At 34.4% G+C, this 26,051-nt stretch overlaps 1 protein-coding gene and 1 long non-coding RNA gene across 2 annotated transcripts; one reads left to right on the top strand and one right to left on the bottom strand.

Moving 5' to 3' along the window:
- The first annotated feature begins 6,974 nt into the window (after positions 1 to 6,974).
- Positions 6,975 to 13,643, top strand: LOC129277544 (uncharacterized). Its single transcript, XR_010295828.1, has 2 exons — positions 6,975 to 7,104; positions 13,572 to 13,643. It is a non-coding gene; the product is annotated as an uncharacterized LOC129277544 (long non-coding RNA).
- Positions 11,991 to 25,846, bottom strand: LOC129278042 (ficolin-3-like). The gene is made up of 3 exons (XM_054914245.2): positions 25,490 to 25,846; positions 18,787 to 19,058; positions 11,991 to 15,575 (listed from the first exon to the last, which is right to left on the bottom strand). Exons 2-3 carry the CDS (start codon positions 19,052 to 19,054, stop codon positions 14,905 to 14,907), a joined length of 939 nt encoding a protein of 312 aa, XP_054770220.2. The 5' UTR covers positions 19,055 to 19,058; positions 25,490 to 25,846; the 3' UTR covers positions 11,991 to 14,904.
- Positions 25,847 to 26,051: the final 205 nt, after the last annotated feature.

Consider the following 26,051-nt stretch of genomic DNA (forward strand, 5'->3'; position numbering starts at 1 on the left):
TGTTGACAAGTCTTAAGTCACCGTTCAAATGTCATCTATGGTCAATTAACGTGGTATTATGTCATTATATGAATGGTGTTTTTGTGAATGATTATCTTATAGTAGTTTTCAAAGTTAGCACTGCTGCTATATTAAATCGCGTAATGCAGGCGAGACTGCCAGAGGCGTTCCACTTGTTATTTCATTAAATAAGGAACTTTAGATAAAGGCAGAAAAAAATTAAAGAAACATATTCACACTTTATATCAAGAGTATTTGAATTAAAGGACCATATCTATTTTGTTGACACAAGTCAAAGTTTGCACAGAGAATCAGAGATGGACCATGTTTGATGTCACTCTTTTAGTTAATTTAGGATATGAGTCAGTTAATATGGCCCCCACTACTCATCCACCACCCTCCCAGCCGGCTGGTTGGACAGAGGTAAAAAGTTCAGATATGGTTTTTAGGATACTCAAGTAGGTCGACTCTTAAGACCACCATCCATACATCATATTGCAACATAAAAAGTACTGGTTAACCTGTGCCCAATGGTACTTTGTGTTTGCTGTACAAAGTCTATGGAAATTTTGATAATATGGAGCAGTGAAAAAGCATCACATTGTTGTATCCGAGTCACTTTTAAACAAACGTAGTATTTCTTCTTTTTCAACATGTAGGCCTACATATATTTCCCCAAAACACCAAGTTTTAACAAAAGGGTGAATTTCCCTATTTTTATATTCCAAGTCGCATCCCATCATTGGGAATAATAGTCAAAAGAATGAAGGATTAGAGAGAGAATAAGAAAAGTAGAACATTATTCTTATTCTTTGAGGGGTATTTTGATGGAAACAGATGGATTGGGAGAGTGATCTGAAAGAAAAAAAAAGATATATAAAGAGGGGAGAAGAAAAAAAAGGAAGTGCAACAGATAAAAAAAGGAAAAGAGGGAAACGCCGGGGAAGTGTCGTGATGAGGGTTGTTTGCGTGGCCTTTGGCAATGAAGGCTTCTATCTTCATTTTACCATCCTCCACTCTGGTGTTACATGGGTACCTGGTAGGATGCGAAAGTCAAAGTAGTATGCATATTAATACAGTTTGGAAACTCTTGTTAGAATACTCCCCAGGGTGTGGAGACTGCATACAATGTGTATTGGCAATCCCTAATCCGATGACCAGTGTAATATAACTCATCTGTTGCTTAGAGAGATATATTAAAGCACTCTTTGAACAGTAGCATTATGATAAGTAGCAAAAGTTCTTGAGCTGAAGCAGATGAAAGGTCTTGTCTGAACTTTCAATTGATGCCCATAATCAAAGAGATGATAAATATAGTAGAGGTTGCATGTTGAGTATGCAATCTCAGAGAATTGTAAGACCTTATATTCTCTCGACTATCTCAAGGTGTTTTACATCTCTTTTCTCCTTTGTGATGATGAATAATGAATCAGTGACGGGATTGTCTATCACGAGGATTGGTTATGTCATAACTTCCTTCCAGTAGACCCATAGGCTATATCATTACTGTACTGAGAAATTATCGTTAGCTCAGATGATAGGAGGATGGCTACAGGCAGAGGACTGGAGACGGGAAGGGGGGGGGGGGACGGACGGGGTAGTCATGATAATCTTGATCAGTGCTTAGAGAGGAAAGCATATGGTACAAAACCCTCTTTTTTCCTTTCAAATAAAGACCATCACATACTTATTCTGTATATGAGTTTAGAAATTGGTATACATATTTTGCTTGTGAAATTAAGTTTTTGAGATATATTTTTTTTGCATTACTTTAGACCCAATCGTGGGACAGAATTTCGTGAAAAATTGAAGTTTGGTAACTCCCTCCCCCCCCCCCCCCCCCCATTTCCCCTCCCCCCAAAAAGTAGAAATATTAAATCTTTTAGGCACAATGTGAATTATACATGTGTAAGAAGTTTGGGCAAAATTTTTGCAAACATTAGATTTTCAGACAGATACTGGAAACAAGTTTATGAAGCACATACTGTATACAGTTCATCTGAAATAGAAGTTTTTGGCAGAGAGCAGAGAGTTGGACAGATTCAATTGAATTTGCTGTCTTTCCCTCCGGATTTCTGGCGGATAAAAAAATTTGATGAAGCAGGATAGTTCCGCTAGCATCCACATCAACTTCAAAGAAATTCAAAGGCATGAACGCTTGACAACAGATGCTCTTCTCCATGTTGGCTCGATCTCTAGTCTGGGGTATAAAAAAGATGAGCCTGTTTTCATTATATGTGAGCATGAGACGAACAAGTGTATTGTTAGATTTGTAGTTCATATGCGCCAATACCACCACAATATTCTGGAAAATATATCTTAAAACATGTCATCTTGATTGGCTAAACTTTCACTCTTGGTTCTTCTATTTCTTTGGGTTCATCAATTCTCTTTACTAATCCAAAAGTTGAACCCCAACAAGAGAAAACTTTAAAAGAAAGGAGGCTGAACTTTTTTTTAAATATAATTTACAAATGATAGGTCTGTCTTAATTCATTGTTATTGTAACACTCCTTGAGGTGGTTCTTGATATTAATAAGAACTAAACAATAAGAGCATGTAGAGTGGAAATGTAATATAATGAAAAGTGATTGTAATGGGACAGGAATCATTTCTGAGGGGAAAATGGAATGAGAGAGTAGAATGCAATTGTTGCTATGGCAGATATGCACTTGTAGAGATGGAATGAAGGATGAGATCATCACCTAGAGTTTAAACAAACAAGTAAAATGAAAACAGTAAAGTACAAAAGCAAAATGTGAAGGTTCATCTGCACTATGCTTGCAATTTTGAAGTTTATATAATTGAAATACTTTTCACTCATTTGCAAGCAAAAATTTATGTTTTTTCACACTTTTTTGCATTTGCATGAGACATGAATGTTGGTGCAAGTGTTGTATAGAAATAACATGCTCTCTTTGATCCATGATTATTATCAACAAGCCTCAGCTGGATCAGGTTTATTCCTGATCCTGAAATAACACATAATTCAGATGCCTGCTGGGATATTAATATTCCATAGAGTCATATGAGAAATGTCATGATTTCCTCCTCCAACAGCTTGGTGTTGTCTTTCTTGTAATTAGATCATTGTCATAGAGACAAGGATCATGAATCCGGGTGTGGAGGAGGGCTGATCTTCTATAAGATAAATTATTTGGTAAGGACAAGAGTAATGATCGAGTATAAAGTTCCTTTGGCTGTTAGCACTACCTTACACCTTCAATTGAAATTGCAGCAAGGGAGGGGTACTGATGTAAAGTTTTTGATGCTTTATTGCCTACATGTACAGCCCTTCTATGAATAGCACGATGGGGGGGGGGGGTGGGTAGGGGTGTTGATTTTACTCTCACTACACCCTTCCATCAATAGCATGTACAGGTGCAAAGTTTTCTCCACATCACTCCCATGAGTAGCATGGCATCAAGGGAGGGGTATGGGTGTTCAGTTCCATATGCTCATGCTTTCCATCAGTAGCGTGGCAAGTGGAGGAGGGGGGGGGGCACAGGTGCAAAGTTTTCTCCATATTCCTCACATCAGCAGAGCTGCCAAGTAGTGCGGATTTTCTATATTAAGTGCTGAAAAATGAGAAGAATACTGATGGTTCCATGCAAAATACTGTTTTCTAAAGTTTCAGTTTTATGTGTTGTCCTATGGTATTTCTTTGAAATATTGGATTTCCTCACCAAAATACTGATTTTCAGCTTTTATGATACTGTAACGTTCCTATTCAGGTTGGCAGCTCTGCATCAGTAGCATGGCAAGGGAGGGGTATGGGTGTTCAGTGATTCTATACATGCTTTCCGTAAAGGGGGAGGGGCAGATATTGGTGTAAGTTTTGATCCTCCCTACACCCCTTCCACCCACCCACCACATACTCTATCCATTGATAGACAGTGAATCTGTCTCATCACCGGGAAAAAAATCCTGGTTGCCATGACAAAGCTTCCTGTTTATTCATCGCTAACTTCCTGTACCACTGTGTATGGGGGGACACTAGGGGGCAGAATCACGTAACTTCCTCTGACCTAAGGGTCTGTCCTGTCAAGGCTAACAATCACCTCTGTGTTCACACCACAGTGTTATCCTACTTATATCTCACTTATTTATCACTTATATTGCTTTTATACCTCACATATATTTCATTTTATCACTTGTATTTCACTAACATCTCATATTCAACTTATATCTCACTTATATTCATTCCAACAAAGTTAGAGTACATTCACATTAGAAAGCTCAATGTCTAATTCCAACATTCACTTGCTCATTGTATTTCACAGTTAAAAATATCGTTGTTAAAAAATTCATCAATAAAAAAGTAAGTCCAGTCTTAATTCATTTTTATCATCAATGGCCAGTTTTCCAAATCATAGACCTCTTTGAAAACAGATTCAAATGTGAGAGCTGTTTCAAAGCAGCTGTTTGGAGTAAGAAAACTTCCTTGGAGTTTTGTGTTAACTGTTTCCTGCCGAATGAAAGTCATCCCTTGCTAGAATGTGAGAACCATGTATACATTGTTGTTTCACCGTGAGATGCATATTATGGTGAACTTCATTTATATGTTAACTGCCAATCCATGAATGTGAGCATTGATCGGATGTTTGTCTTTTAGTCTAGGCTGCACCTGGATTTGATACCTGTTTGGCAAAAATTATGACTTGATGATTTGCAAAGGAGGCTCCTACATCACACCCAAATTCAGCACCTGCTCCTGGGGGGGGGGGGTTGCTTTGAAATTGTGCTCCTTCCAATTTGTGATTCTGGTTTAAGTTCAGAGATCAAACCATCAGGTTTTTCCCCCTTCTTTATTCTACCCTTTTACCATTTTTTCTTCCTTTTCTCTCCCCTCACTTTTTGGTATTGGTGGCACTCAGAGCAAGTGTCCACTGGCCCATCTCTCTTACAGAATACTCCATCAGGTTCAGGGTAGCATTTCTTGAGATTATTCTTTATTACTGGCCCAATCTATTTATGTGAGTTTTAATTTTGTTTAAAACGTGTTTCATAACCAAGCAACATAAACTTAATTTTTTTAATAAGATTTGATAGATGCTCTAAAAGCATCTGTCTCTTTTCCAGTTTATCACCACATTAATTTTCCCAGTGAAAACAAAAATATCTGCACATTATTTGTGACCAATCACCCCAAAAACTAGCAATAAGTCGACGGGGAAGGTTCTCTGTTTAATATCCAAAATAGTGAATTGGTCTTCAAAAAGCCAAAGTTCACAACTCAGCTTGTTTGAAGCAGTATTTCTTCATCTTTATACTGTAAAAATTTTGAGTTGTAAAGTTGAATAGAAAACAAGATACAAGAGTTTCTTTGACACAAGTTTTTGCAGACTGCTTGGAAGTTTCAATTAAATTGCAGTGTGCACATCTCATGCTTGAGTGAACCCGAACTTCAAATGTTGTTTTACCCTTATTTATCTGAATCTCTCACTTTGCTTTTCTGCATTTAATCAAGTATTATCAAGTTTGACAAATCAAATATCATTTGAAAGCTTAGGATGTGCTTGTTCAAACTCAATAAAAAATCTCACAATTCATTTTGGCGACTGATTGTTGATGTTTGGGGTGGCTGGTCACATTTTCCTTGTAATATAAAACCACCTCTGAAGTATGGATTGGGCTGAAAATAGCAAGATGTATATTGTATGTAGCTTTCTAATATCTTAACACTAGATTTTTAAGATTCGGGGGTGCCACTTTTCAGGCTCTGAATCTGAATTCAGACTTATAAACACAAAGTGGTTCATTCTAGGTGATTTTCAGGCTATTGTTGAAAAGTTATAAAGACTCTAGATAAACAAAATACCAAATTCAAATTTTACAAATATTCAACAGAGGAAAATAAGACTCAATGTGAAAGAATTTTTAAAGATTGGAATGTTAGGTGAAACTCTTGTTTGATGCACATCATTGACCCTTTACCAAAGCTTTAGACAGGCTTTTATTTACTCTTTCTTCAAATTGATCTCACTAGTCTCAGACTTGAATCCTACAAGCACAAGCTTTCATTTTTTTGGTGCATCAGTCCAAAGTTAATCTAGGTCATGCCTCATCGTCCTGGTCAGCGCTATGCCAAATCAAATCTTATCAGCTTTACAAGCCAGCTAACCAATAAATCTAACAACAAGTTATGAAATTACTCCTGACAATATTTGGCAGAAATTTGTCGAATCTCTGCCATCTAAATGATAGATCGTTTGCAGCTCGGCCTACCCAAAAGACAGTCAACAACCAGACTGATCTCTACCATGGCTAAAGCTTTGGCAAGTGGTCAAGCAATGTCCAGTGTGGTCAGCTAGAAGTGTCATCCACCTGTTGATTTAAGGAATAAACTGGAAAATATGAAATTAGATTACAATGGCAACAGATAGTGTTGCCTAAACCATTCTCCATGGACAAGCAGTGTCCACTGTGGTCAGGGAATTGTCTGACCCCAATTTGTTTTAGGAATATTTCAACCATGGGAATAGAATGTGTAGACATAGTTGATTAATTACTCTCACAGTTATGCAATTTTGTTGGCAGCTTTTCAACTTTTTGACCATTTTTTCAAACAGATTGACTGTATTAGCCATTTGCTATATATATCAAACAATGTACATGTATCTAAATATACGTGCAGGAACATGCGAAACAAATTAGGATGAGACGGTTGAAGTTAAAATTAATAAATAAAGGGAAAGTCAGAAAAGAAAAAGAGTGGAAAAGAATGAGCAGAATTGTGGATATGGAGCAGAACTGCTAAGGTTTTAAATTTCAACTTACATTGTTCCATGAATGATTCTTTTTCTATTAATTGATAGATATGTAGGATGGGAAGAGCTAGAATGAAATACACATTATTCAGTTCAAAATCAGAATCTAGAATTATACCACTCAACCACTACAAGTAAAAACTTGTGACTGCAACCATTGAATCCACTGCCAATCTCGTATTTACTTTTTTTTTCTGTTGTGTAGATCCTTGGCGTGAGCCGATACCCTTTTACCTCCTGGCTCCCGCTTAACATCACTGATGCTGTTCCTCTTCTTGGACTCCATCTCCCACAGTCTTCAAGGTTTCTCATCCTAGCTCATCCTAGTCATCAGGTAAGTCTTTAAGTTTTGGTTGATATCCTCACCTCCTGGCTACTTGTTAATACCCTAACCAATGCCAGTTGCCTCCTAGAACTTCGCAATTAACATGGTTTTTAATTGTTTCTAATTATCAGGTACATGTTAGTGTGAACCAACTAACAGTGTTGGCTGAAATCCTTTTAGCTCCTTGCTAGAGATAACCTAACCTATACTGGTCCTCTCCTAGGACTCTATCTCCCACAATCTTCAAGGTTTCTCATCCTAGTTAGTCATCAGGTAAGTCTGTAAGTTTTGGTTGATATCCTTACCTCCGAGCTACTTGTTACCCTTACTGGTTGTCTCCTTACTAGGACTCAACAGTCCACAGGGTTTTCATCCTAGCTAATCATCTAGCTAAATCTATCACTCGTGGTTGATGTCCTTGTAGCTCCTTGGGGTGTTCCATGAAAGTCGTCAGCATTGACAATTTTGTTGAAATCCTTGGTTTTAGTTGGCTGAGAGGCACTGGCCTCTGACTGTTACTATTGTAACTGTCGGATAAACTCAACTTTTCAATGCCAACAACTTTCGGGAAATGGTGCCCTGGCAACTTGTTAACCTAATGGATGCTGGACTAGAACTCCATCTCCTGCTGTCTTCAAGCTTTCTCCAAGCTTATCATTTGGTAAGTCTTGTATTGTTGTTGGTAGATTTTTTAAAACCACCTGGCTTCCTGTTAACCACCGATACTGTTCCTCTCCTACGACACTATTTTCCTGCCTACAGTCTTCCAGGTTTCTATAATATGGATAGCTATAACCATCAGGTAAGATTAAACAACTTTCACTTTTGGCTGATATCCCTAAAGCTTCTGGCTGCTGGTTAACCTAACTGATGCAGTTTGTCTCTTAGGACTCCACAATCTTTATGGTTTCTTATCCTAGCTGCTAATCTAACTGATTCTATCCTTCTCCTAGAAATACATTACTGCGAACCTCCTGGTTTCTCCTAGCTTAGCCATCAGGTATTGGACTAACCACTGTTCATTTATTGAATAAAACATGTACAAAATCTTTTAAGCTTTTTCATTAAAAAATAAAGGATTGTGTCCAAAGGGCGATCTTCTTCAGTCCTCCATGTATCTTATCCTAACCAAGTGATTTGGAATATCCAAACCAATTACTTGGCCTTAACATTTACCAAGATTTCTGTGCAAGAATTCCGTATAAAATACAATAATTTTGATCTTCCTGCCCCCCTCCTTCACACATTACCCCCTTTCCTCACATTATGTTCCTATATCCAACCAGCCTTTCATATTTCGTAGGCCCCCCTCCCAGCTCTCACCCCATCACTTACATGTCACTGCTAGTTCCGGTGATAGACTCGTTAAAAAGGATGTGGTTTTGCGAAGGAACTGTTCTATTTTCACACAAAGTCCCAGATTATCGCTTCATCTGAAAATGTCACGCTGACGATATGAGACAGTAGGCAAAGGGGAAGAAAGAATGGGCGATCATTACCCCTGTTTTAGAAGGAAGATCCTTGTTTATATTGGAGCATTCATGTATTTCTTGTTGTGCTAGCATAGCTAGCGCCTCCAGCTATTTCTTCTATAGCTTCCATGAGTGATGTCTCTCTTTGAAACTTTTTCATATTCCTGTAGTTGATTGCATTGACTTCTCACAAGTTTTTTTTATAGGAATTAAAAGCTGTCTATCTGTGTTAAAGAAATACAAATAACTTGCTCAAAATCAGTCCTGTTTCCAAAGAATAGGTTTTATTTTTTAAATAAATATATTTGTAATTAAGTTATCAAGCAAAAGCTTTCAGCTCAAATTCACGAAACGTTTTGACTCCTTTATTTTTTTTATTCATTGTATTGTAATTATTTTCTGTCAATGAATAACAATAATAATGATATATATTTACAGTTACATGTACAAAGAAAAGATCATTAAAAAGATGGAGGGATCGTCCTACTCAGCATTCAAAACATAACAGTGCTGTTTTAGAGAGGGTTCTCTAGTTTAGAAATAAATACATGTAAACATATAAAGTAAGAAAGGAAAACTCATTATTATTGACTTAGGGGCATTTTCACGGTTACTGACGTTACACGGCACAATTTTACACACTTTTCATTGTGTGTATGATTATCTCTAAAACAACAAATGATGGGAGTTTGCTTTTAAGCAAACTCCCATCATTTGTTGTTTTAGAGATAAATTTCTTGGGGTATGAGTAATAAATGTTAGACATGATGTTTACCTTGTCACATGATTTAATGGCTTTTAAGCAAACTCCCATCATTTGTTGTTTTAGAGATAATCATACACACAATGAAAAGTGTGTAAACTTGTGCCGTGTTACGTCAGTTACCGTGAAAATGCCCTTAGGTTTACCTAGAATGCGATTCAATTCTTGAGTGCTTGCAAGTTTATTTATATTTATGCTTTATATACTACCAGGCCAATTTTAAAAGTTACAAATGGTTTAAACATCTATTCAACATTCATATCTTCTTGCTTGAGTAAGAATTCAAATATAGTACAAACGTAAGCGGATGAAGCTTGTGATAAATTTCTTGGGGTATGAGTAATAAATGTTAGACATGATGTTTACCTTGTCACATGATTTAATGGCTTTCACATACCTTTGTAGCTGGTAAGAATTAATGAATTCAAAACATCCTGGTAGGATGTATATTATTTAAGGGAGAATTTTTTTTTTTTTTACAACAGAATTCAATCTGCCATGTAAATGAGTTTATTTATATATGCTCTTGCTTAAACATGGAAATGCGGACATAAGGGGATACCAGTATGTTGGCTCAGTTGGTAGAGTGTCTGTCTCACAACCAGAAGGTCGGTGGTTCAAGCCCGAGACCGAATGACATAAAAAGATGGGAGTTGCTGCTACTCTTTTTGGCGTTAAACAATCTAAGGGATAGAGCAAACACTGGCGCTGCACAGTGGTTGCCGAGGCCCACAATCAATTGGGCAAAATATATTTTCGGAGTATTTCTATAATTTCAAATTTTCTAATTCAATGTAATATGGATTTTAATTTTTAATTTTCATATTTTCCCCTTTGTATACAGTGTACATATTTTTCCATTATATGTATTTCTCTCTTCCTCACTTGTCTCTCGATCCCCCTTTCTCTCTTTTTTCTGTATCTCTGTCTCACTACTCATCTTTGCCTCTCTCTCTCTTTCCCTCTATGTCTCTTTCCCTATATATACAGTGCGTATAAAAAAAAGGGGACAGTTTTGAAAAGTCTATAAAAAGTTTGTTCCATATCATTATATCTATATTTTGATGTTAATAGATGCTCTGAGATCTCATCTTTGAAATACCATTTTAAGAAATAAATTATGTTCATGCTTGAGCGAACATGGGACGTTTTTGTCGGGGGTTCAAAAAGAGGCTAATGCGCCAAAATGGCAGAAATGAGAAATTTGATGATTAGACTTTTGGCAAATCAGCAGACTTCCTCTTCATCTTTATATTATCTTTGCCATAATTTTCGAATTATTCTGTCAAATTTCAGTTACAAATTTATTTATCTGAATTATTTTGTTTTTCATTTTAACTTCTTTTACCTTGGAATTTCCTTTATAAGTAAGAAAAGAAGATTTCTTGTCAACCCAAGTACAAAGATTTGCATTATTAATTGGGAGAATTTGTAATTATGCAAATCCCTTTTATTAAGTGAAACAAATTATGTTATGGTACCTATAAAAGACATGAATCCTATTTTTAAGGTGTTATTGAATCCTTCACCAAGTTTAATTATGTGCTTGACAGGACAAACAGGAAAGGATTCATGTCTTTCAATGGCAATGGTGTATTGAGTCAATTTTGAAGGAGCAAGATATGGCAGATCTGGTAAAATGTATTAAAAAGTTGTGAAGCGAGCAAGCAAAAATTTCTACGTTTTTGAATTAAAATATCCATTTGTTTTTTTATTCAGAAAATGATATCATATTTCACTGTCTATGTTTTCTGTTATTTTCCTTTCCACTTTTTTTTTCTTGGTCATGATTTTTTTTTTTTTTTTTTTTTTGGGGGGGGGCACCCCGAGCCCCCACCCATCAGTATGCCACTGTTCAAAGGCACCATAACCTTTGTAGCACACGATGAAAGGATTTGAAGAAAAAAAAAAACACGCTCTCCCATACTTCGGTTTAAAAAAATTGTTCTTGCCTAAAGAAGGAATATTCAAAGCTAAAAGAGAACACATTAAAAAGGAACAACAAAATAACAATTCAAGCAAATAAGTAGATTTGGAAATGAATTTTAACTGCATAATTTGAAAATTATGGCAAAGATAATGAAAAGGTTAAGAGGAAGTCTGCCGATTAGCAAGAAGTCCGACCATCATATTTATCATTTTATGCCATTTTTGGCGCAAGCCTACTTTTTAACCCCAGACAAAAACATTCCATGTTCGCTCAAGCATGAACGAAACTGAATTATTTTAATGGCATTTGAAGGATAAGATTTCAGAGCACCTATTGAAACCAAAATATAGAGATCATAATTCGAAACAAAAATTTTATATACTTTTAAAATCTGTCCCGTTTTTTTTATATGCACTGTATATATCTTCTCCCTTTTTATTTCTCTTTAACTTTTGTCTCTCTCAAATCATAAAGTATTATCATGATTCTGTTTGTCCTGCTGAACAGAGTTTTACGAATTGTGTCTTCACAAAAAAGTTACCCTTTTATATATATTTTTTTGGGGGGGTCAGTTGTGTGCACACCCATACAGTTGAGTGCCCCCCCCCCCCCACCAACCTGGATCATAATCTTATTTATCTTTATTTATTAACTTCAAGTTTACTTCACACTCCTCACTGCCTTGTGCAGTCTAGTCTAACAATATGTAAAAAAAAAATGAAAACGTTAATTTTTGTCATATTTTAGCTTTATTTTTGAAACGTCACATTATAATAGATATCATACATCATTCATCACACATTATTCTCAGACAAACTTGATTTAGCTTAACAAAATGCAGTGAGTGCTCAGACACAACAGCTCCTTAAAACAATTCAAAAAAATAAATCTTTCAAGATTCAAGTATTAAAGGAGCTAATGACATTCATTGCTCCCTATTTAGATCAAAATAAAGTTAGAAAAGTCACAAGTTAAAATTTACTGTTACTTTATATATTCTTTTAATTTGATCTTATTTGATCATATTCATATTTTTAAATTAAAGCAAAATATGTCTCTCACTCATTAAATAATGATGCCATCACAATCTACCATTTACTTATTCTAGGTTTTAAGAAGTAAGGAAAAACGTTCATTTATAGAATTTAGAAAAAAATTGTTCTTGATACATAATGCATAAGGTATCACCAAAAATGGGAAATCTTTACATACACATGTACGAAAAAACCTCCCCAATATCTGGTAACCATTTACATTTATAATTAATTGACAGGATAATCCATATATATAAATTTTTTAATAATAAAGCTCCAAATTCAGTTCATTATAAAACAAAAACAGTTGAATGATGTACATACAAAAAATTGTCATCATTTTAATGTGGCATTACATAATGTATGCAACCATATTTACAGTCAAATATATAAGACAGTATACAATAAGGCCAATAGATGTGTCAAAATGGAATACTGATTATGTGGAAAGGAATACATGTTAGTATTAAATAATTACACATTTGGATTATATACATCCTAATTGAAAACAATAATTTTGAATCACCAAAACTGTTTAAAAAACTTTAATATATGATATTGTATAGGAGAAATAAAGTAGATAGCTTGGTCTTTGTGGAATTAAAATATCCATTCATTTGAATACATTTTGACATATATAGTTATGCAATGAATATAATTATATATATTTTTTTTTATTATCAACTGCTGGAAATTAAACTTAATCTAAGTATTCTTCAAGAACACATTTGAGTGTGAAATAAGAATATAATCAGGAGGATGTAATAAACTTAAAGATGCATTTTTGTAATGGTTTGCTGTAGACTTAGTTATAATCCTTGTTTCTTCATTTTTTGTGCTTCTTATTTTGTCATCATTATCATCATCCTTTTTCTTCTTCTGCTGCTGCTTCTTCTCAAAATTATGAGTGAAAAGTGTATATCATTCCCCTTTCATATTTTTCTTTTCATTTGCACTAGAACATTCAAATGTTGTACGATATATCCCAGAGCAGAGCAATGAAATGATTTTAAAAAGGCAATTTATTCATCCTAAAAACAGAGACCTACTGTGCTCTGTAAATCTTCCATACGTGTAATACTATTAATTGCAATGTTCCGCATTTATATAGATCTTGATAAATTTGAACAATTGATTAAGAGTAATAAACTAATATAATTTTAACATCTAACTTTTTATCTGTAAAACAAAATGCTTAGCCAGTTGAACCTGGGAATAAACACTTAGATGCATAAAAAATCAAATATCATTTTGTTTTCAATATCCTTTCTCTGTAGGATGAATACAGAGTAAGCCTGTACCCCATCAATCACATGTTTGCACCCCCGAGGGGTGGTATGAAGCCCATCTACACCCCTAAAGCACTCCCATCTTCCTTTACACCCTACGGGGCATGCTTAGAAACCACCGGCTACAACAGCTTCTTCTATGGAAACCAGGTAAGTTTTATATTAAATTATTTGCTGATTGACCCATTTTTGTTAGCAGATTGCCAACTGGAAGTGGGTGGTTCCTAAGCAAAGCCTTTGGATAGTACAGAATTCTGGGTCCCATCTTACAAAGAGTTGCGATTGATCCGATCAACCACAACTATGGATGGCCAGCAACATCTAAAATGCAAATTTATATGATGTATATTCATACATTCATTATTCTAATAGTGTGATTCTCTTTGTTTAGATTGTGCAAATTATGGTATGGATGGATTTCCTAACAGTTTATATTGATTGAATCAATTCTAACTCTTTTTAAGACGGGGCCCAGTAATAAAAAACAAGTTAACCCATTACCTATAGAAAGCAGGTGATAAGTGTGTCAATGAGTGTAAACACAGATTTCAATGGGCCAAGCTGTATAAAATCCTCAAGAGAGTCAAGACAACTATGTTTCACTTTTCTCCAAATTAGTGGATCTTTTCTTCCATACTTCACCGTACTTCACCAATAGTACCTCCCATCAAGGAGCCGACCTACTTCCTTTGACCCTGTGATTCCGAAAGTTGTAAAAACTTTTTTTTTCTTTTTAGGAAGTGTTTCAATAAACTATGATTTTGTGGTGTTCAGATTATGTGTATGGTGTGTTTGAGCAATATCAGGAGTTGAGTAAATGCATTCTGTAAAGTAAGGGATGTATTTCCAGAATGCCTCTTGAATATATCCTTAGAAATGTGACGATTGTTTTCTAGTAATTTTGTGTGTAATTTCATAAATATTGATGAATGAATGGAGGGAAAAGGGATGAATTGAATTTTTTCATTTCCCTCGATGTATGCACGTGAAATGATTCATTCCTATTTAGTAATAAATTTACTGAAATGATCATGATTCATTCATCTTTGTGAAGATGTGTAAACTCACAAATAGTCTCTTTCAACAAGAGTTTAGCACCAACATTACATTTATTTACAAAGTAAAACATTAAACAAATTTGTCACGTAATATAACAAGTGCTTCTGTAACGGAGCAGCTTGTTTGAAATACAGGTTATTTTGGCTAATAGCAAAGTTGAAGGTAGACAAAAATACTGTATTTACAGAATACACTCAGCATGAAATGGGAATGAAAACTTTTTGAAATAGTTTTTTTTTTAAATTGTTCCGAAATGTCCTGATTATTCCCATGGTCTTAGCATCATTTTAGTTTCCTTGTAAGAGTAAAACGGCGGTCCGTCCGTTTCTTTCCACTCTATGCCGTCGTCCCATTCACCACCATAAGTACCATCGTGATAATACAATCCATTGAGATTAGATCGATCACAAGCTTGAAACCACCATCCCCCGTGGTGTACGATAGCGCAATTTACACCATCACTATCATCATTATCTTTGTCCGTCGTCGTAAATTTGCTCCCGCTGTGGTAGGTCAGTGCGTCGGTCGCGTTGCCTCCAAGGAATTCCTCAACGGTCATTCTGAAGTCGTTTCTCTTGCTGTCCACTTCAAAACCAGCGTAATCCGCGATGTATTTCCTATTGAACCAGTCGGTGACCTCTACGCGCAGGATGTACTGATACTGCATCGTCAGGTGGTGGAGGAATTCATTGCCAAGCCAAAATTCAGCGCTCACATTGCCGAACCCTCGCGAGTAGTCGCGCCAGTTGCGGTTGAAGTCTTCGGATCCGTCCTTCCGTCTTTGGAAGACTGTCCATCCAAATCCTTCTTTGTCCATCTCACAGTAGATGGGTAATGCATCAAACTGACCTCTTGGTTTGATCATGTAGACACCGCTCTCAGCCCTTGGTTCTCTCCGTCTTACTTCATGGCAGTCTAGGGGTGGTGGACCAACTACAGAAAACAACAAAAGAAAGAATTCCACCTTATATAAAACATCAGTAGCTTGAAGATGAAGGAAGTACAAAGGAATCTACCCAAGTCCATTCTGTGGGATCACAGAAATCTGTTACATTTGAGTGAATTCTGACTCAAAAGCTTAAGCTTTGCGAAATCTGGTAGGAAAATTGCTTTAACTTTACGATTACAGAACTTAGAGGAGGTCGACTGAAATAAACCTTGTGAAAACACAGGAGGGTCAAGTCCGGGGAAAATAAAATATTTCTTTAATCTTCCTAAAAAGCAGCTTTAAGCCCTTTGACAGTGTTTGATATTGTTTACATCTGTTAATTGTCATCATGGCACATGACTCACATCCAGCATAGACACTGTCGTCAAACTTTTGCCAACAGATTTGTTTATTTCTGGGACTGAGACCTGTTACCCCCTATGGAGGAAGCTCCATTATGGTCAATCTCCTAGTTTGATTTCTTGCCCCTTATGATTACTCATAGCATGAAATATTTTAAAATGATCATCAATGTCTTGAAATTTTCTTTCATTTACATTTATGAGTATTAATTGTTTCAAATTGCCATAATATCCTGCTATCATTGCACAGATGGTAGTGGGAGGTGAATAAAGTTTGCAATAAAAAATTTAGTTCCTGTTATCAAAGAAAATGTCAGTATTAAGTACTACACTGTATGTTCTGATGAGAGAGAAATGTTCTGTGTGATACTGTCAGTCAATTATGTTATCATTACTATTATTATTATTATTGTTATTATCATTATTATCATTAGTAGTAGTAGTAGTAGTAGTATCATTATTTCTTTTCTAGAACATAATTATGACCAGAATACTTTCTTCAATTATTTTGTTAATAATATATTTCAAACTATAGGGACCTATTCTACCAAAACACATATAAGGAATAATTCCTTTCTTATACCTGCCAATAGTGATGTTAACTTCTTAGGGGCCCATTGCACAAAGATTTGCAATTAAACATATATCAAAATGATCAAACACATTTTAATCTTTTAATCAATCAGAAGTACAAATTGGTATTTGATTTTGTTGTTTGGTTTGAATGAAAGCCTTTCTGTAACGGGGCCCCAAGTTGTGTTTATAGAAAGTAGCTGTAATATGACCTAGGCTGAGCCAGACAATAGTGAGATCATCTCCCCACTGCCCCTCAACTTTTTCAGCTTAAATCTATAAAAATGTTGGCGACTCGGATGTGTTTTAATTACCAGTTTCCCGTTGATCCAGGATTGTCATTGAACTGGGAAATATTGTTCACTATCGTACTGGGAAATATTATTCACTATTGAACTCAGAAATAGTGATCATTAATCTATTGCATTCACTATGCTATGATCAAGAATGCTTATAAAATTAATACAGCATTGCATGTCTGCATGTCTGTAATACAGAGTGCAATTGTTGTATGAATTATTACTTTGTTATACTGTCCTTTGACTTCATCCCTTTATTCCTCATGAAATTGACCCCCCCCCCTAAAAAAAATGGTTTCCAGGGGCGGTATTCTGAGGTCATTTTATCTTTAAAATATTTTATTTTATCTCTTAAAATGAAATTGGTATTCTGAGATGACATTTTATCTTTCAGATAAAATTTAAAATTTCATCTTGCGTATAAATTTTATCTTGCGTATTTATGATGATACGCAACAGAGCAGTGGCTGCGTAGACATACCCATCGCGTATCTGGCCATTGCAACGCGGGTGATGTGCTTGCGCCCAAGTTACTTTGAAGAAAAAATGAAATAAACTTAAAAGAGGGTAGGGGCTATTTTATCTCCGCGACGTTCATTTCGTCAATATTTCTAAGTGAATTAACTCCAAATGTTGGCATGAAAATTAAGAAAAATGATCTTCATTGAGAACAACACCTTAAAGTTATTCCTGTACAATCAGGAAGCATTTCATAAGACTTTTCTTGACTAATATTGTCTTTGAAATGATGCTTGAAAAGATGCGATATAGACTTCGAAAAAAAGATGAGAGTATTGCCATTTTTGTTAAAAAGAAATCTCTGTAAAGACGCACAAGCGTATAGTGCAAGCGTATTGAAGTCAATAAATTGACGCAATCTCACTCCTTCGCCACACCTCCTAGCGGAATGGATTTCCATTGGTTGAGTGATATGAGAGAGCTATAAAAGCGCGTTTCTAATTGGATATTGATTAAAAAATAGGTGTGTCTTACAGAGATAAAATGACGATAAAATTGTTCTCAGAATACCAATTCGGAGAGATTTTAAGGGTATTTTATCTCACTGATTTTAACGAAGATAAAATATTTTATTTTATCTGAGATAAAATTGATCTCAGAATACCACCCCTGGTAGCTGATATTTGTTTTAATTCTGCTTTTTGAGAGAGGTTCTTCTGAAAAAGTACATCAAAATTTAAGTGAGAAAGCTGGGAACTTTTCAAGAAAAAAACTGTCGGCTTTGACATTGCAGAAACAAGTGTTTCCAATATATGTGATATATCGGACTGCTATTTTTATACACAGTTCAGAAATGTTGATGTTGAAGCACACATGTACCTCCTTTGGGTAACTCCAATATTTAACCTGGTTTTCGGAGAGGTTATGTAGGCCTAATAATCCTATTTATGCCCACAAGTCATATTTGTTATGACAATACTATCATCCTAGAAACAATAAGTGATTTGTCAATGTCTGGATTAGTAGCTGCTATAACGCAGCACTTTTGTCCCGTTACTGAGCGGATTCCTTTCAAGTTTCAACCCGGCACTCCTGGGGTTGTTGATGATTGAAAGACTGGGTAACCCAACAAAACAGTTTACTTGTTTATTACTATAGTGTGTGTCTGCTTCCCCTATTTATTTCCATTTCCAAATATTAAATGTATGATGTATTTGATGAAACTTTCACCTTGCCCTTATTAATACTGAGAGCGAAAAAATGGCCTTACAAATATCATCCAAAACAAATAAAAGTAATAAATCAAATCCTTAACGACATCACAATTCAAAATTTTCACTCTTTTTTGTTTTTTTTTATGTTTTTAATTTTATAATGTTTTACTTCTATATCTAATGTATGTTTCTTAATTTTTTTTAATTGAGAATTTAAATAAATTGAATTGAATTATTGAATAAAATTGGATTTAATTAATTATCATTTAACCTATTATTAAAAAAGAAATAGTTTTACAGTATACCTACCTATTCTTTGAATTACTGAAGAATCTGAATATGTTCCCTCTCTTGTTTCAAGCGTTATGATTTGTTGTTGTTTAAGTTGATCCATCTCTTCTTGTAATCTGTTGAGTTTGTCGACGACCAGGTCAAGAATTGTGTGATCACCTACTTGATAGACTGAGTTTGATATTGTATTGGGTGTTCTGTTGGCTGGCCTAGCTTTGCAGATAGCTGATAGTAACACCAGGAATGCTACTGATAGAATGTGTGTGTTCTTCATGATTGATGTCATCCACCTGTAGAGTTACCAAAAAATAAAATAAATAATAAGCAATTAATTTTCAAAAGGATACATATTTTGAGTCAGTAATGTGACTTGAATGATATGAAGAGCATTTATCACTTTCATTCAGGGCAGATCCAGGACTTGAAAATGGGTGGGGGCACTTTGCCTTATACAGGCAAAAATTTTATTTAAAAAAAACGGGGGAGTATTTTCTGTGAAATCCCCTACCAAAAATAGAGAAGTCCTACAGACATTTTTTGTTAACTTTTTCAAAAATGTATGCTTATGAGAGAAAAAAATAAAAAATAAATCTAGGTTGGGGCAGGAGAGGTGGAGGTCTGTACCTTTCAGTAATTTATAATTCTCAATTGCATGGTTAATGGATTGATTTTATTTATTCATGGACTCAAACCATTAAAAATACTACTTTTCAACTAGTCCATGTTACAAACATACAGTTAATTGACAGATAAATATTGTGATGGGGGAAAAGTTTGAAGTTGGACATTGGAAACTCTTTTAGTTAAGAATATCATCACTTTATAGATTGTAGATAGGAAAAGTAATAAATGAGATCAGATAAAATGATTATGGATAAGATGAAAAAAAGAAAATCAAATATAGATAAACTGTTCATGACTGAAAATTTATTATGGTTTGTATTTATTCTACATGGGTGAAAGTAAATTTGAAAAGTTAGTAAAGGTAAATTATATCATGAAGAAACATCTAGAAAGAAAAAAAAAATTTTGATAGTATTTACAATTTGCTGGATCAGTATTCTGAAAATTGGATTTGAGTGTTTGAATTGAATGAGTGGCATTGAATTAGTCTTGCATTGATTCATACTTCAATTAATTTGTTATTTGTGTTCAGTAGCTGCCAATAAATTACACACAATTCATATCTTCATAACTTATTTAAATAAAAAATTGACCAACATTATTTCAATATATAAGTTAAGATTGATAGCTTCTGTATCTTTTGGGTTCTGTGCATACCCATAATACTGCAAATTTTCACAAGATCTCTCTTTTTGTTTTGAATAAACTGCAATATTTGTAATTTTTTTTTTGGGGGGGGTGGGAATTTAGATAAATGGAGGCAAACAAACGAACATGAATAAGATTTCAATTGAATTATCTGAGGAAATCAGATTGAGGGAAAGACTTTGAAGCAAACAAAGCTGTGAGAAATTGAAAAAAATCTAAGATATCACAAAATAAAATGTCAAATGTGTTTAGTCTCCTATGTAGACAATGATGTAAATATAGTTGTAGGTGAATACAAGAAGCTAAAGATAAGACACTGTGAATAGAGAATCAGCATGGCACTTGAGAACCTCATAAGCATTGAAATAAAATTTGATGACGCTTTCAAGGAAACTGAACTTTGCGTGGTGCAACCACTAGCACACAGAGTAGCATCTTCAGCAAGAAATTGACAAAGTGATATATCTCCCTCTGAGTTTATCTTTTCATATAAAAAATAGAAATGACAACAACAACAGCAGAAAGGTTGTCTCTGTGGGTTATTACAGGTGTAAGATATATCATTGTGCATCAACAGAGATTACGGATGATTAGTAGTGTCGGGTCGGGTGATGAAAATCACAGTGCATGCTGGGATGCATATGCTGACTGTGGTTTCACCCATGTGGCTACAGCGAGGGAGCCGCACATAATTATAAAAGGAAATAATTGATAACATCCCTAGTGTATTTTAGCATACATGGAAACAATTGACGTGTTGCACCCGTGCATGTAGGTATTTATGTTCAGCTAAAATACATTGACCCGTATTCTGAACTCTTGTCTAAAGTTGTGGTCAACTATGGATATCCAAACGTGAAATAAATCTGTTATTATACAGGTTCAATTTTTCTGCTCATTTGACACTGGAATAATAACCATCTGTAAATAGTAGTTAGAACAGTTTTCTTCATCATTAAAGCATGATTAAAGAGCACAGTTATCCTTAGAAATATACATTGTAAACAAGTTTTGGACATTAATGGTTTCCCATGATTTTAGCTTAGAGTTACACTCTTAAACTAATCAGTCAAATTGACTAGACCAGTAGTCAGCTGGGTGCAACTGATATGACAATCACTGAGAGTCACATTTCTGACATATATTCTAGTCAGAAAAACTCTGTACTAGTAAAATATGACTAGAAAATAGTCAAATATGACTAGAATAACAGTTGCACCCAGCTGACCCTATTAACTAGTCATTTTTGACTGATTTGTTTTTTAGAGTGTAGACCATGGCTTACGTTAAACCAGACTTCAGAATAAGGGCCATTAAATTATTTTTTTAGTACTCATGAAAAGTATTGTACAAAACAGCCTTGCATTTAATATTAGAAAACAAATAAAAGCAACATGTATTTTAAAAAGAGGGCTTTGTATTGATATTGTGAATCAAACTTTAATGAGAAATAATGAGTTAACAAGGAAACTTTCAGTGGGAGAAAAAAACCCAGATATTGCTATGGAAAGTGAAACAAAAAATGTTCGATATCATCACATTCATAGCAAATAAATGTTTGAAAAATAATAAGAGTTTTAAGAGTAAGCATCAGTGATGACTAGCTAACAGCTGTATACCCTACCAATAAGTGGGAGGGGTATGTGCATGCTTGAAAAAATATTGAAATATCATGAGAACTCATGTTTTGGCATGATAGTATTATTCATGCTTTAGAAAACATTGCTTTCTGAACAATATGAAAAATTCAATTAATGATGACATGAAATATATGATAATTTCTCAGAAGAAATGAATTTCAATATTTTGTTGGTAAATTCTTATTTCTTTTAATTCCTATTTCTTTATGTTTTTTGCAATTGCTTTCTTGTCCAACACAACTGATGCAGTTCAAATTATTCAGAAATACTGTATTACTTTATACAGAGTTTAAGGTGAAGTTTAGAAATTTACTGAAGTTCTCAATGGAAATAATTCTGGTCACAGTACTTTATTAGATGGAGACAGCTTCATTAAATATTTGTTTACTTTGTAATTAAAACATAGGATGTCTCATACAAAAATATGGTACAAAAATATAAAATAATGTTTTTAAATATATGTGACAAAGGTTAAACATATAGTCAAAAATGATTTTTCTTTTAGAAATTTATATATTTCAGGGTTTGACATTAGCAGTGGCCCGGGACAGCCAAAAATGAGAGTCAGGCCACCAAAAAATTTAAAGCCCACACCTGGTTGCCCTGTCGGGCTACCAAATTTTTTATAAATTTTAATGTTTTCTATTGTTTAAAGGCCACCAAATTTGTTTTGAGGGCCACTAAAAATATGAAATTGATGATTTCGGTGGACTGTTCGGGCCCAACATATATGTAGTTTATGACGATTTACTGCTCTTGCAGAGTATCAATACAAATATCCTACTGAAATCTTAATGATTATATTTGGAAGTTATTCATTTGTGTCTTTGCCTTTTAACAATTTGACAGACAATGCTAGAGATTGCAACTGTAGATTGGATATCGTTTGCATTGATCAATTTAAACAGGTAATTATCAGCATGCATTACACACCAGTCTATATCCTGTTCACAGGAAGGGATAATTCCAGATCATGCAAGGAAATAATCATTAAAACAATTATTCATTATCAGAGATGGGATCAATTCATTGTGTCAGTGTAGCCCAAGGTTTATATGGAAAGAGCTGGAAGAGGAAGGGGAAATTATTGGAAAATGCTCTTTCAAACGGTGGATTGTTTCATACAGTAAAAGCTGACTCACTTTATCTGATGAAATATCAACCAATTGCCATTATTTTGTTACAATAACTAGATGAATCCAAATTCAGATCATTGTAACTTATGGTGGCCATTGTGCCAGGGGTGCCTGACATGGCACCCCTGGCACAATGGCCACCATAAGTTACAATGATCTGAATATGTCAGTAAATTGATCATAGGCACTCCATTTGTTCATAACAATCAACAACATATTTGTGTTCTATAAAAGAACAAATTATACCTACATGTACATGTATGACATTGTAGAATAAATTATAAATGAATATCTCTGTAAAATGCATATCCTTTGTTTCCTGATCATTGTTCTACTGTAAACACGCTTTGATCACTGAGATGAAAATGTTAAACTTTTCTTCTCACTTTTTCTTTGTAGATTTATTTTCTTTATGAAATGTTAAAATGACTGAATGTTTTATTTATTTGAGAGCACAGGGAGATGTTATACACTCATAAAATGTCTGCTTATTATTATCATTCAAAAAAAAGTTGTACAACTTTATAAATATTTTATGTTTGGTTGTGAATCAGTTTTGTTTTCATTCAAAACACTTGGTGCAGGGTTGCCATATTGGCAGTGATAATTGAAATATTCTGATACTAACTATTCATTGCTTTTAACCCATTGAATATGATTTGATTTCACTAAATATTCCACAGAGCCTAGCCATAGAAATCTTGGGCACTGGCTCAGTTGATCCATTTGTTATTATTGGATGCCAGCTACAGTTATTATGCTAGTTTATTCTTGCTGTTAAAAGATTATTGTGCTTTCAGTTTTTATTTGAGTTTCAGATTGATTTGATTTATTTGTCAAGTTTATGTATACAAATACATTAAGGTAGTAAATCACGAAAGCTTGTTTGATAACCCATGAAACCTCAGAGTTTATTTACAGTAGAAACAGAATTAAAGGGTGTAGTGTATGTTCACATTATCAATAATGTTTAGCATCATGATATATTTTTTGCTGTATTACACAGTAGAACATGCAAAAGGGAAATCAAATTAACATAAAGGAAGTGTTATTTTTAACTATAAACCTAATCCTATCTTCCCCTGGCCTTGTTGTCTAAAGATAGAAGAAATGGATCCACTCTTTGTCTGTTCGTTCAAAATAAGGGAACTAAGTCCGAGTACATATAAACTATATGAAGTGGGGTCATGTATGACTTTACAAAAAAATTATATTACATTAATGCTTATAAGCTTAATACAAAGTTATAAAGAAATCAATAAAATGTTTTGTTGTCCAAAATTTGTTAGCCTGTATTTTGTCACATATATACAATTGATGTGGAATAGGGACCTTTTGTTGATAAATTAGAGAAACTGTATAGCAACGCCATTTGCTTTCATATATTGCTTTTGCATTTTTTGTTGCATCTTTTGCATATTTTACCATTTGTGTATCATATGCCTTTATAACTAGTTATCCTATATGTAGATTGTCATGTAAACACCATGAAAAATGAAGTGATTTCAGCATGAAGTCTGTCAATATTTCATGTCTCAATTTGTGTTATGTCTAATAGGGCAGTATATAGATATTCATCATAAAAGTTTGATATTGACAATGTTTGCTCTGTACATGAATGATAAATGAATAGTGTAGATAGATGAATAACAAAAAACATATTGGTAGATAAAAAGTTTCATAGATAGATAAATAGACAACATACGATAGATAAGATTAAAGATATGAAGATAGATGTATGTATGTGACATACAGAGAGAACAATAAATAATTTAGGTAGATCTCAAGGTAGCAAGCTAGCTACCTAGCTAGATTGAGAGATTCATACAACATTTTTTTTATCATAATGAACACATCTTTCTGAGGATGCTCTGATTGATTTGATACCACTTTTCTTCTGCTGTTTTATTATTGTGTTGAGCCAGTGGTGAAGGCAAAGTTATAAGATGCTCATGACATTTCAATAAATTGAATACGCAACCATTCAGACACAACAGTCCATTATGCAATAATTGTATGGGAGCATTCAGACACACCAAACTGTTGATGTAAGTCCTATATTGAATTTGAAACAATGTATCAATTAGAGCTTTCAGACTAAAAGAAATAAGTAGTTTTTACTCCATACACTAATTTTAGAAATCTCTCGTCTGAAAGAGGGGTAAAATAAATAAATGAATATTAAAGTACATGAAAGCACCTAAAAAGCGGTTACAGAAGGGGAGGGTTGGCTTCAGCCTCCCACTATTTTCACTAACCATGTAGAAATTCCTTAAAATGACCATATTGTGATGTCATATATGTTCACCCCCCCCCTCCCATGCATTACAACCGAGGTTAAATTATAAATGTCAAATTGATAGATGGAAATCATATATTATTACATCATTGACAATCACACTCCAGATAAATAGCTGTTGGTTAATTGTATCAGATCCTCTATTATACATATGACACATATCACTTTTGTCAACTGACTAAAAAAGAACACATTAAATTGAAAATCATCTAAAAATTATCAAAAGAGAATTAAACACAGGCTTGATCAATCCAGAACACAAGATACTTCAAATGCTAAAAAGATGTACTACTTTTTTAGATGAGAAGTTTGAAATATCCTTAAATAATTCCAGTAATGGTAGGCTGCTAATAGCAAATGCTCTAACCACTTGCCTGTATTATCCAGGGGAGAAAGCTTTCAAATTCAACTGAAAAATCTCAAATAATCCTCAGATATTTCTCCAAAAATCCAAGCACTAAGACATGAAAGTCAGTCTGAATATCCAAGCAAAGTACAAAGATTTGAATATATTCCTGCCTTGCCCAGGAAGGCAGTAGTGGTAGTTGAAATGATTAAAAATAATACAAAGTGCCCAGATTAGCACAAACTATGTAAGAATCCAAGGGGATGAGAGAGCAAGCTGAAGATCTATTGGTAGTCACCAGTGAGCATTTTAATAACTCATCCTAACCAGGCACATCCAAAATTATACATGAACCATTTCTGAATTGACAATTCAAGTCACTTCCATGGAGAGAGTGGGTGTAAGTGACTTTGGAAAGTTTATGTCCCACCCACTTTTAGCTCACCATTCAAAACCCCCACTTCCTCCACTAGAGCTCCGCCTCTTTACCTACTCTCACTAAGCCTTGCCCCTTCTGGGACAGCATACTTGCGGTTGATTGGTCAATACTTTATACTAAGGGAACATGCATATTCATGAATGCCAAACTA

This window comes from Lytechinus pictus, chromosome 15 (assembly GCF_037042905.1).
Source record: "Lytechinus pictus isolate F3 Inbred chromosome 15, Lp3.0, whole genome shotgun sequence".
Classification (NCBI taxonomy): Eukaryota; Metazoa; Echinodermata; class Echinoidea; order Temnopleuroida; family Toxopneustidae; genus Lytechinus; species Lytechinus pictus.